Below are 11,096 nucleotides of genomic sequence, written 5' to 3'. Positions count from 1 at the left end.
ATCATTAATAACAATTTTTTCCTTGTGGGAAGAGAAGGAAAAAAAGATTTCTAAGGTGAAATAAAAATACTTCATCATTGCCTAATGAAGTAATCAGCTTTTCACTCTATGCAGTGCTGAGCCAACAGAGCTGCGCACATGCAAGTGTTTGTAAAATTCAGGGTCTTAGACTGTGTCCTGTGAACACCTACTATCCAAAGTGGGACTAGTCAACTTGTAGTGGCTGCTAAAGGCCAGGTAGTAATGATCTGATGCATTTCATCCCTGGGATCTTACTCTGTGAATACAATTAACAGTTCGGCTGAGAACAGGAGGACAACTCAGTAAATTCTGTATGACTTCCCCCAGCAGGAAGGGGGGATGATGATTTTTTCTTTGTCATTGATTACTCAGCTATTTCTTATACATGAAGAAAAACCCCTGGTTCTAAGTAAAGTTAAGATGCTGAAAAGATTTTGCAAGACTTGAGTGCCATCAGTATTGCATTCCCTCACAAATATACTTCTCAAATGAAAAAAAAAACCCAAAACCACTCTAAGGCTGAGACTAGACTACTAATGAAAGCTTAATGAAAAACAAATGAACAAGAGATTTGACTACACGCTATTCTCTTGCATCCTTCGAGAGCTTCAAAATAAAGGAAAAAAGACCACTGCCGTCAGATGTAATTCGGGGGCAGTTCTTCTCCTTTGAAAAGTAGATTGCGAATCAAAAAGTCTAAAATCAACCATGCATTTAGATGAATATTGGGTAACATCTTTCCCTGCCATTTCTACTTTAGAAGGTATCATAACCTACACTGTGCCTCAGTTCACTAAAAATAAGACTATGGAGCTATATTTGATGCCTTGACTTGATCAGCAAAAGCACACTACTGTGTATCAAACATTTATTCAAAAACCTCATAATTCTTAGTTTTTTAAAAATAATAACTGAGTAGACATGAAGCAGTCTGGTCTCAACTGTCCATAAGAACTTGGTTTTGTGGATTAATGCTGTAACCTCCGCAGTAAACCCTCCACCTAGACAATGCCCTTCTGAGATACAATAGGATACTTTTTGAAAATTAGATTCTAAATTTCCATTTCTCTAGGGTTTTTTGTTTGTGGGCTGTTTTATGTTGTTGTGGGGTTTTTTGTTTTGTTTTGTTGTTTGGTTTTTTAAAATATTAGGTTTCTACTAAGCATTTCTATTACAGTCTTCAGGTTTCTGTATAATCAGCTTGCACCAATTTTTCCTAATTTTTTCCTTTTATTACTAATGAAACAAGAATATTTTATTCAGAAGTCTTTTTTCTAAGGAGATTCTGAAGATTAGGACAGGTAGGGTGGCCAGCACTGTTCCAGCTTTTGGAATTCTTTCTAATCACTCATTCCGATGGTGTGAGGTAGCATTTGGGAAGCAGCCTGACATCTCATTTTGTTTCCTTCCAGGCCAGTTCTGCACTCTTATCTGCTTCTTTGTACCTCTTGCTGGTGTAAAAACTGATCACTCCCACTTACAGTATTTTTAAATACTTTGGCTTATGACAATGGTTGGTGTCAATACAGAAAATTCAGTTTTTAATTTCCATATGCACTAGGTACTTGAACTTATGTAATTTAGGACTTTAGTCTACAAACTCTTAAGTTCAAGCATCTTTGGAAGCTCATTTTTCAGGCACTAGTAATTTTGGAAACGAGCTTACTTTAAATTAAACATAAAAATTCCCCAGTTCTGCAGTAAAAGCAGGGTCAGTAGAATTCCAGATGAAGGAACCCATCCAAGAAAGGAGGATCTAGTTTTTCCTACCTCAAGACTGTCACAGTTTACCTCCCAGTTTTTAAAGGAATGTATTTTTCATACTTAAGCTTCGCAGGAAGTCTTTTTAAAATGTAAAACCTCGCATGCTAAAAAAGGGGGTTTTAAATTCAAATACAAATACACCTGAGAGCATGACTTGCAATTTCTGTATAGTTGGCTTGGCAACGCTGTTCGTTTTGCAGAATCCAGTTTTGCATTTAAATATGCCTTGATTAGGCCATAGGTTTTATGACTTGTAAGAACTCGTAAGACCTGTGTGGCCTTTAACCCAAGCGTGAGCACGGCGATAGACCAGTGGGCCCTAGAGCTGCGCCGTGGGCTCCCACACTCCTGAAAGTCCATTCATTTTACGCAGACCGATCCACCTCCTCACCTCCCAAAAGCTGCCGCCTCCGAGCTGATCAAGGGGGGAGCGGGAGAGCCCGAGGCATTACCGGGCGCAGCCCTACTGCGGCCATTTTATCGCCTAGGGGAAGCCGGCGGCCCCCAGCGCGGGTGGCGGGCCGGGCGAACCCGGGGTCCCGGCAGGGGTGCGCCGGAGAGGTCCCGCCGCGCCTTTCATGGAGGAGAGGGGCGGCAGCGCGGCGCGCAACGTTTCCTCATCCTCCCCGTGTGCTCGGAGGCGCCGCCGGCGGAGTCCCGGTCAGGCCCGTATCCCCCGCCAGGCGCCATCAGCGGCTGTTGGGCCAGGCCCAGCCGGCAACCGCTCGGGGGGCTGCTGGTGGCGGGCTCGGTGAGGGAGGAGCGGACGCGCTGCCGCCGCTTCCTCCTGCACGGGGGCCAGAAGGCAGCGCGGCCCGGGCCGCCGTGCGCGCGGACTGGGAGCGGGAGAGGGCCGGGCCTCGGCGGCGCCGCCGTCGCTGCGGGTCACCCAGCCTTCCGCAGTGGGGGTGGGCGGCGGAGCGCGCAGGCCGGGGGAAGGGCCAGGGCCCGCCGTTACTCTGGGCGATGGAGTGAGTGAGGGAGCGAGGCTCGGCAGCAGGAAGATGGCCGGTGGCGGCAGTGGCGGCGGCTGCAGAGACAGCTTGTTTCTGGAAGGTGCGTGCATGGCTGAGGGGGGGGGAATGCGGCCCATGGGCTGCGTTTCCCTTCTGGCAACCAGTAAGGGGCATGGTACAGACTGGGGAATGGGGGAGGCGGGCGTGTGTGTGTGCATCTGAGGGGTAGGGGGGGAGGAATAGGTCCCCTTTGGGGGACGACGACAATGAGAGGTGGCTTTGTGGTGGGGGAGGGGTGGGTGCCGTTAAGGGGTGGTTTGATTTGGTGAAAAGAGACCTGCTTTTGAGGGAGGGGTTAGCGAGGGCGATTCGATTCCTTAGTCTTTTTCTTTTATTTCTTTTAATGTTCCGAGGCTTTGGAAGTGCAGTATTTTCTTTGTAGGGGCAGAGCTCTGAGAGCAGCCTGGGCTTGGTGCAGCAGGGCCGGTTTTGCAGCGGGAGGAATCTTCTGTCGGCGGGTCGGTGGGCTGGTGGGTGGCCGGGCAAGGTTAGCGCTAGGTGAGGAGGGGAGGCCAGGATTGCTGTGCCGCCTCCCCGCTGCTGCACTGCCTTGCCTTTAGCCTGCTCCCAGGCCCCGGCCTAGCCCGTACCCTTTCGCCCCACCGTAAAATGAGGCTCTTCTGCTTCTGAAATGCTACTTTAAAGGTTTGGGACTGATGTTAATTTTGGGAGGGGGATCATTCTTACGTTTAAGATGATGAATCTATCAGTAGCAAGTGGAAGAAACCTTTAGCTTGTATAAAGCCTTGAGTAATTTTTTTGATGTACGGGTTTGGTGGTTCAGTTTTGGGTTTGGTTTTTTTTTTTTTTTTTGTCACTATAAAGCTCTTAATTATAATGCAGAAAGTCTTCTGAAATTCGAATGCTTTTAACTGTTGAGCCTTCAGTTTCACCAATTAAAAAAAAGTCTGCTATTGTAGTCTTACAAAATTGCTATAAGCACATATCCTGATGACATAGGCCAATAGTCTGTTAAATTCTGCTAAATTACCATGATGATAACGAAGAAAAATACATGTTAATGAAATAAATTATTTCTCCTAAGCAGAGTTTTTTAAGACAGGGATCAGTTGAGCATTGGAGATTTTGCAGTACCTATATTATACAGAGCATACCTCTTGCAGATTTTTCTCTTGCTGCAGGATGTTGGGCTTTGTTTTTTATTACTAGATGTTCTGGAATAGAGGTACTGTGTGAACAAAAATACTGCTTGTTGTTTTGCATAATTAATCTGAAATTCTGATGTTCAGAAAGTCTTTTTGGTTAATAACGGCTGTTGCGTTACTTCCCTTCTACCTTTAAAGTGTTTGGTGGTGAAATGCAGACACTCCATTTTTTTCCTGAACTCTCTCCACAGAATATAGTGAGCTTTGCTCAGACAATTAGAAGTGTCAAGGTTGTGATGATTAGTCACTGTCTTCTGTGTGCACCTTGGCTACTTGCTGGTTGGACAGGTGGCTAAGAAAAGGCAGATCTCATACACATCATCCACATGTTTTCAACTTAGGAGATCTCTTTCCAAGAGCGGGACCAACATAACACTGGATAGCATCTCCATTAGAAGCTTCGGTATTCCACCACTGGTGAATTGAGTTATCAGCTGGTTTTGTTTCCCCAGTATTTGGGGACATGTTAATTTTAGGACTGATGATGTGATAGTGTGTGAGCACACATACATGGGTGGAGAAAACCTAATGTGGATGGTGACAAAAAAATTCTGAGGGTGGCCCAAGTCCAAATGGGATGATAGTACTCTAGCAGATCTAGTAAGAGCTGGTAAACTTTGTACTGATTTGAAACAAAGGAAAAAGAAGGCTTTCTGATGTTGAAAGGGGTGAGATGTTCTTATTAGGGATGTTGACTTCACAGGAAAATGTAAAGATGTAGAATATATATATTTGTAGGGGTTTTTGGCGATCTGTAATCTGGAGATGAGAGCACATTAGATGCAGCTAATGATGTTAGAACCACCATTGTCCAAAGGTGAGACAAGCACAAGAGTGCCAGACTTGTGAAACAAGCGTAACATGGACAAAACCAGGGATAAAAGTGTATAGAGTAGGAAATACGACAGCTTCCATTGCAAGATGATGATTAATCCATGAGCCTGTAGTTACATCCATAACTAGTCTGTGTATATTTCATTAACTCTGTTGAAGTCTATGTAAGCAACAACCAAAAATTGCTTACTTGATGTGTTTGGAAGTGTTATTATTAAAGCCTGGTAAAGAGGAAGAGGAGGACTCCTCTGTCCATCCCTGGTGTTAATGCGTAAAACTAATTATGTGCCAAATAGATGTTAGCTCTATCACTAATTAAACTCAGTCTAATGGAAACAGTGCTGTTTAAATATGTGCCTATATGCGTATGTGTGTATACATACATGTACACAGAAACTTCTGGTCCTGTCATGCTTATGTTGAGTATCAGTCAGACTTAAGATAAACATACAGATAAATGAAATCGATTGCTTTTAAGTGTGATAGTTGTTCAGAATTTTGGTTTTGATTCCACATGTCCGGTGAGATAACTCGTATAGTGTAACAGATGTTACTATGAAAAAATATGGCTGTCATTCTGCTGTTAAAAGTGCTTCCTTCTAATATTCTTATTATTCTCCAATAAAAACAAAATGGTCTTTCTGGAAGGGTGTTCCTTTAGTGATTTATCTGTTGCCTTTCTGGTAATGCTGTTCTTAAACACAGTGATTCATACTGGTACATGTTTTTTGTCCAGTTTTGCGTATCTAATGTGTCATCATTTTTTATCTGTGTTGTATAGACTGTTCAATGGAAAATATGAAAAAGATTCTTAGAACTATAATGTTTGGGGTTTTTTTTGGGGTTTTTTTTTGTTTTGTTTTTTTTTTTAAACTGCATTTGTTACCATTCTGGAGCAGTGCTAGTAGTTGATATATGTTATATACAATGATATACGTGGCCTGTGTGTTTACTTTTCTTGAAATGTCAGGACTGTTAGAATTTAGAAGTGTGGAAAGTAACTTATTTTTTGTTACTTAAGCTAGTTTGCAAGTGGAATTAGTAAAACTTTCCTGAATTCACTTTCCTAAAGTAAGGTTTCAAAGTTATAGGCAGAATATGCAGAAATTCACAGTAACAAATTAGCCCTGTGGCGTGGGAATTCTTTCCTGACTTGGAAGAGTAGAAATTTAGTGATTCCCACCTGAAGGAATTCCTGTGTTTTTCAACTGATAGTCACACCTAAAATAAAAAGCAATGATAGGCAAATCTGTTTGAATATAGAACAGGGGGATGTTCAGCATGTGGGAATGGACACTACTCCTAATCATTACCCCTGGAGAAAAATTGTGAGAACTCTTGTTATATTCTGCCTCCTTGGATATTGCTGAATTGCAGTGAAATTGTAATTTCTCTTTTCCAGCCTTTAATTTAAAGCTTCCCCATGTTTGTGCAGTTGATAACAGGCAAACTTTAAAGTATTCCTATATGCATGTATGTTGGTCCTTCCTCCCTTTTCTTTTTTTTCTCCCCAGTCTCCTGGTGGTTACAGTAGTGACAGTGAGAACCGGTATTGAATTTTCTTTTTAAGGATCTCCTTTCTAAGGAATGTTGCCAGTCCCTACCTTCAGAGCCACTGAGAGATTTCAATGCAGTCATGACAGGAATTTGCTCAATTTTCATTCCATTTTCTTGGCTACAGGTTTCCTAATAATAGTAGAGAAAACTATGTGGACTTCCCATTAACAGCAGCAGCAGAAACTTCACAGTTGTCTGTCAGAGGACTTTAGAAGACTGCTTTGTTTTTCATTCAGCTCACATGTAAAGAATTGTCTTCATGAAGTAAGGGTTGTAGACTTGTGTATTTTCTTAAAGGTAGCTGAGATTCTGGAGCAGTACAGAAACACGCAGTATTTGTCTATTAGTGTATAGACATAGAGCTGCCATTTGAAGTGGTGGTCAGCCTTTCCTGCCTTTTTCTTCCTTACTCTCCCCCTCTTTTGATCACATTGAGAAATCTCTGACAGGAGTAATACAAGTTAGGAGGGCAGAGAGGGGTTTATGTTCAGGTGGAACACTTGAGGATTTTCTACTTTCTATGACTATTTTTGTCTTAACAGTGAAATTTAATTATTAATTTTTGTAACTGTTCCTGAAGCAGTCTCTGCTGCTTTGTTTATGACCTAGTGGAGATGAGGATTAGCTTGAAAATGAGAGAAAGAGATGTTTCAGGTATCGTTCACTTTGTTCTGTGTCTTTATCATAATCTAAACTCCTGCTTTATAATGTTGAATTATTCTTTGGTTTGTGTCAGTCCTGTCAATGTCCAGACATGTTCTGTTCCTTTCTGCTGTTTTTCTTTAGAGTTTTTGATCGGAAGGTGTGAAAGTTGTGAATCTTCCATGGTTTGCTTATGTCTCCTAGTCCTCTGACCCATTCAGAATTTCTTTCCAGCACTGCCTATGTGTTTTCTCAGACCTTTGTTAAGCTGTCCTTTCCAGTAGTTTTAAGAATAAGAAACCTTCTCATTGACTTTAATGACAGATTATATTCTAGGACTGAAATCCACTTGTTGAGAACTGTTTCTCAAAGTGAAACTATTTTCATATTGTCTTATTTTTTATACGTGCGTATCTAACTTTCAAGAAAGACAGGCTACTTCTTAAGACATGTAGAAAGATACTAAAAATAAACTTATCTATTAATGCTCTAAAACATATTTTGCAATATGCTTGGTAGCACACTCTAAAATAATAGTCTGTGCCCAAGTCCTCTTCCTCATCATCACCTTTTTTTACTTTTAAGACTGAGGATTCTAGGAGCCGTGGCTTGTCCTCAGCTTTCTGAGTTGGAAAGCATCTGTGTGCGGTATTCTGATTTTCATTATGGAGGCATTTATTATTTGGTAGTTTTTCCTAAGTAGCTACTGCTGTAATAATTTTGCATGAAGTGGAACATAGAAGCTTCAGGTGTAAAAGTAGCTATCTTGTATGGGATGCCTCATTGGTTATTTTCTGGCACTTAGATTTGGTAGTAAAACACTTCTCTTTCCTCAGAAAAAGTACAGAAATTCTACTGGGTTTTAGTGGAAAAAAAAATAAAAATTGAGAATATTCCTAAAAGAGATCCTTACACTCTATGTAGGTATAAATACAAAAGTAGTAACACAAGTAATAACATCAGTATGTAGCTTGATAGCATGCATAAACCACTATTTTGCAAATGTCTGCTTGCACAGATGCTTTTATGATGATGTTATTTGGATATTTTGGTCTTTTGCTTCTTGTTTTATGTGCAAGAATAAAATGTAATGGATTACTTATTGTAATGGTTTCAACAACTTTGGCTTTTGTTACTGTTTCTGGAAGACTGCATGGATTGCAGTGCAGCATCAGACTTTCTGTGGAGTTTTAGTTGTGTCTCTTCATGGATAGAACTGGGGGATTTCAAGGTGGTTTGTGTTGTAGCAGGTCCTATGATGTGAGATTGATCACCAAACTCACCACTTTTAAATATTGCTTTATAAGAATATGAGGGGGTTTAGGTCATATTGCATAATTTTGTCTCCTCCCTACCCACTAATAGCTATTAAACCCTTTTGTTTGCAGAGGAGTAGAGATCTCACAGGTAAATAGCTAGGAATTTTGTGACACTTGCTCACTTCCATAAAACAGAGAAGTCGAAATCTGTGTCCCTGAAGCGAAGGTTTCAATGCTGCCTCAGTATGGTTTGGTTTGCTTCTAACATGTGAGTTCATAGACTGGCAGGGTAGTCTGGGGTCAGGACAGCCAGAGCACTCAGTACACAGTGTGTGCCTCCATCTATGTGTCTTGCAGAAAGGAGTAGAAGAGTGTACAGGATAGCTGCAGGAGACTGAGAAAACAAGGCAAACAAAAATGGAGCTGTTGTAGTGAGGGAGGTTGGAGAAATAGAGGGAACAAATTCTTTTTGCAGGAAAACCAGCAAATGTAATTTTTCTCTTAGCTTGGTTGTTCTAAACTAAAAGGCACTTCCATTGGGGGAAGTAATTTGGAAAGTTCATTTGGAAAGCCTGTGTTTTAGCATCTATTTGGTTTCAATTTAGAGCGTTTTTAAAGTTGAGATATTCTTACATAGGTTGAAATTTGTCTGATGCTCTGTACTTGATTACTTTGTGCTTACATTTGAGAAAATTAAAGCACTAGTAAAAGGTTTACTGTTCTTATTCACTGTATGTATGGAATTAAACCTGGTGGTAATTTGATCTTACACAATTTTTTAAACCATGTGTTCTTAAACTTCCTCTTACTGTGTTCAGCAGCCTAGTATGTATAATATTTTCAGGTGTAGCTGGTGTTAACTGGTAAAGTAAAATTTGGTGTCTTGTGTTGGCCAGGTCAGTTGCATATGAATGTCATGTTCAGAGGAGTAAATAGCACTTCCATAGTGGGTGCTTAGCAGCCTGTGTTGATGGATATCATGGCACAGAAGTAATTACCTGGCAATCTTTATTTCCTTGATCCTTCACGAATATACTAGAAAAAACCCTGTTTTTCATTTTGCTGCTGAGGCCACAAAATTTTATTTCCTTTAGGAAATGTGGAAAAGATAACCAGTTGTTAAATAATGGGTTAAAATCAAATGGTGTATTTTTAATAATTAAATCGCTGCCTAATTCAGTGACACAGGTTTAGGTTGGAAGCTTTGTTTGAGAACTGCTAACACGATGTAAGTATAGCTTAGTAGTTCATTAGTACATAGGCATATTTTTGAGATGTCTTTTGAGTACTTTCAACAGAATGTCATAAAAGCACTGAAAACTTACTTAATTTTCTTGTATGGTGTAGTCTCCATGCACAGACCTGGGGATTGTGCCAAATGGAATTCAGTCTCTGAATTATAGTCTAGTATAAATCAGAATGCAGAATGGCTAATGGTTATTTGGGTACTGTAGCTAACAGGGATGATTAAAAGTAAATAACTTCTGAGAAGATGTTTTATTTTGATTTATGGTGTAATGTCTGCTGTGAGTTAAGGAATTAGCATTTTGGCAGTGCTGCTGTTTGAATAACTTAAATCTGTGGAACGAATTATGTTCTAATATATGAGGATAGTTGATTATGAAAAGGATTGTAGCAAATGCATGAATACTGACGTCTTGTAGTTAATGTACAGTAGCAATTTGCAGCATGGATAGAAAATTTGAAAATGATGCTTTCAAAATAAACTCTCTGAAGAACAGTAAAATGATTAAGGTGTGATGCTATTGTCTTGTACAGGGTAATAATAAATGGGGTGTATGAATTCCCTAAAGCAGCGAACTGTGACATTGCTGCTTTTATCTTATCATGCAGCAACTCCATTTTGGATGCAAAGCTGAATGCCAACTATTTATTGGTTCTCTTTGCAAGACTTAAAATTATTAACTGGTTTGGGCATAGGGACTAACAGAACATTGTTGACGGATTAGAGGGAGTTACGTGTTGCAGCTGTGCTGCACTTAGGCTGCAGGTGGGGGTGAGAAAGATGTCTGCTTCTCGCCTCCTGTTGCTCCCCCACCCTCCCCCCCACCTCAGATTGCAGTCTTGTGGTGTGTCTTGTACTGTCCTACCACCCCTGAGACTTACCAGTTTATTGCCAGAGAGGTTGAAGTTGTTGTGTACAGTTTTCTCAGACTGGCGCTTTGCCAAACCTCTGTTGAATTTGCTCAGTGAACCGTAAGCGGGAGAGGCTGGACAATGGCTTGGACTGGGGAGAGCAGACAGACTCTGCATGTGAGAAAAGGGCATTCCTGCTTTCATCTCTCTTTGGTGACCTGTTAAATCAGGTTAAGGTGTAATACGTAACTTCAACTTTAGAATAAATAATTTTGTATAACAGCAGCTTTAGTCTTCCCAGGGAAATGCAATTATTTTAAATAACAGGTTAACTTCTGTGCAGAACAAGTTTTAAGGCTGGAGACTGGAGGGAATAAATTAACAGGCTATGGTTATTCCCAGGTTGGTCAGCAGGCCTTCAAAAAGTTTTTGTTAACGGGTAAGCGCTCCAAGTGCTGCATGAGACAAGGAAACATTTCTGAATGTGTATCCCAATAGTTCCTGTGAAAGAATAATTTGGAGTGAAAGATATTGACTTTGGGGTATCTTTCTCTGACTGAATCTTCAATGATAGTAAATAAAGAACAGTGATGATCCAGAAACTGTGCAAAGGCTTCCTGAGTTTTATTTGTTTGTTTTTAGACCATATAAGCTGGAGCAAAATCTCCCAGTTGTTTGTTTGAGGTTTTTTATTTTTTAATTTTTTTTAAATAAGACTTGCCACAAGGCTGTTTTAGGAA

The 11,096-nt window shown here is 40.6% G+C and overlaps 1 protein-coding gene across 4 annotated transcripts in view; it reads left to right on the top strand.

The window, feature by feature from the left end:
* The first annotated feature begins 2,213 nt into the window (after positions 1-2,213).
* Positions 2,214-11,096, top strand: part of SENP6 (SUMO specific peptidase 6) — a 77,497-nt gene continuing 68,614 nt past the window's right edge. For 3 of the 4 annotated variants that reach the window (XM_030489721.1, XM_030489720.1, XM_030489723.1), the window contains exon 1: positions 2,214-2,841. In XM_030489721.1, coding sequence (XP_030345581.1) covers positions 2,790-2,841 — 52 coding nt within the window. In that variant the 5' untranslated portion in view covers positions 2,214-2,789. The remainder of the gene's footprint in view (positions 2,842-11,096) is intronic. The other variant, XM_030489722.1, reaches the window with a different exon arrangement.

Source organism: Strigops habroptila, chromosome 6, assembly GCF_004027225.2.
Source record: "Strigops habroptila isolate Jane chromosome 6, bStrHab1.2.pri, whole genome shotgun sequence".
Taxonomy (NCBI): Eukaryota; Metazoa; Chordata; class Aves; order Psittaciformes; family Psittacidae; genus Strigops; species Strigops habroptila.
This window is presented reverse-complemented; position numbering and strand designations above follow the sequence as displayed.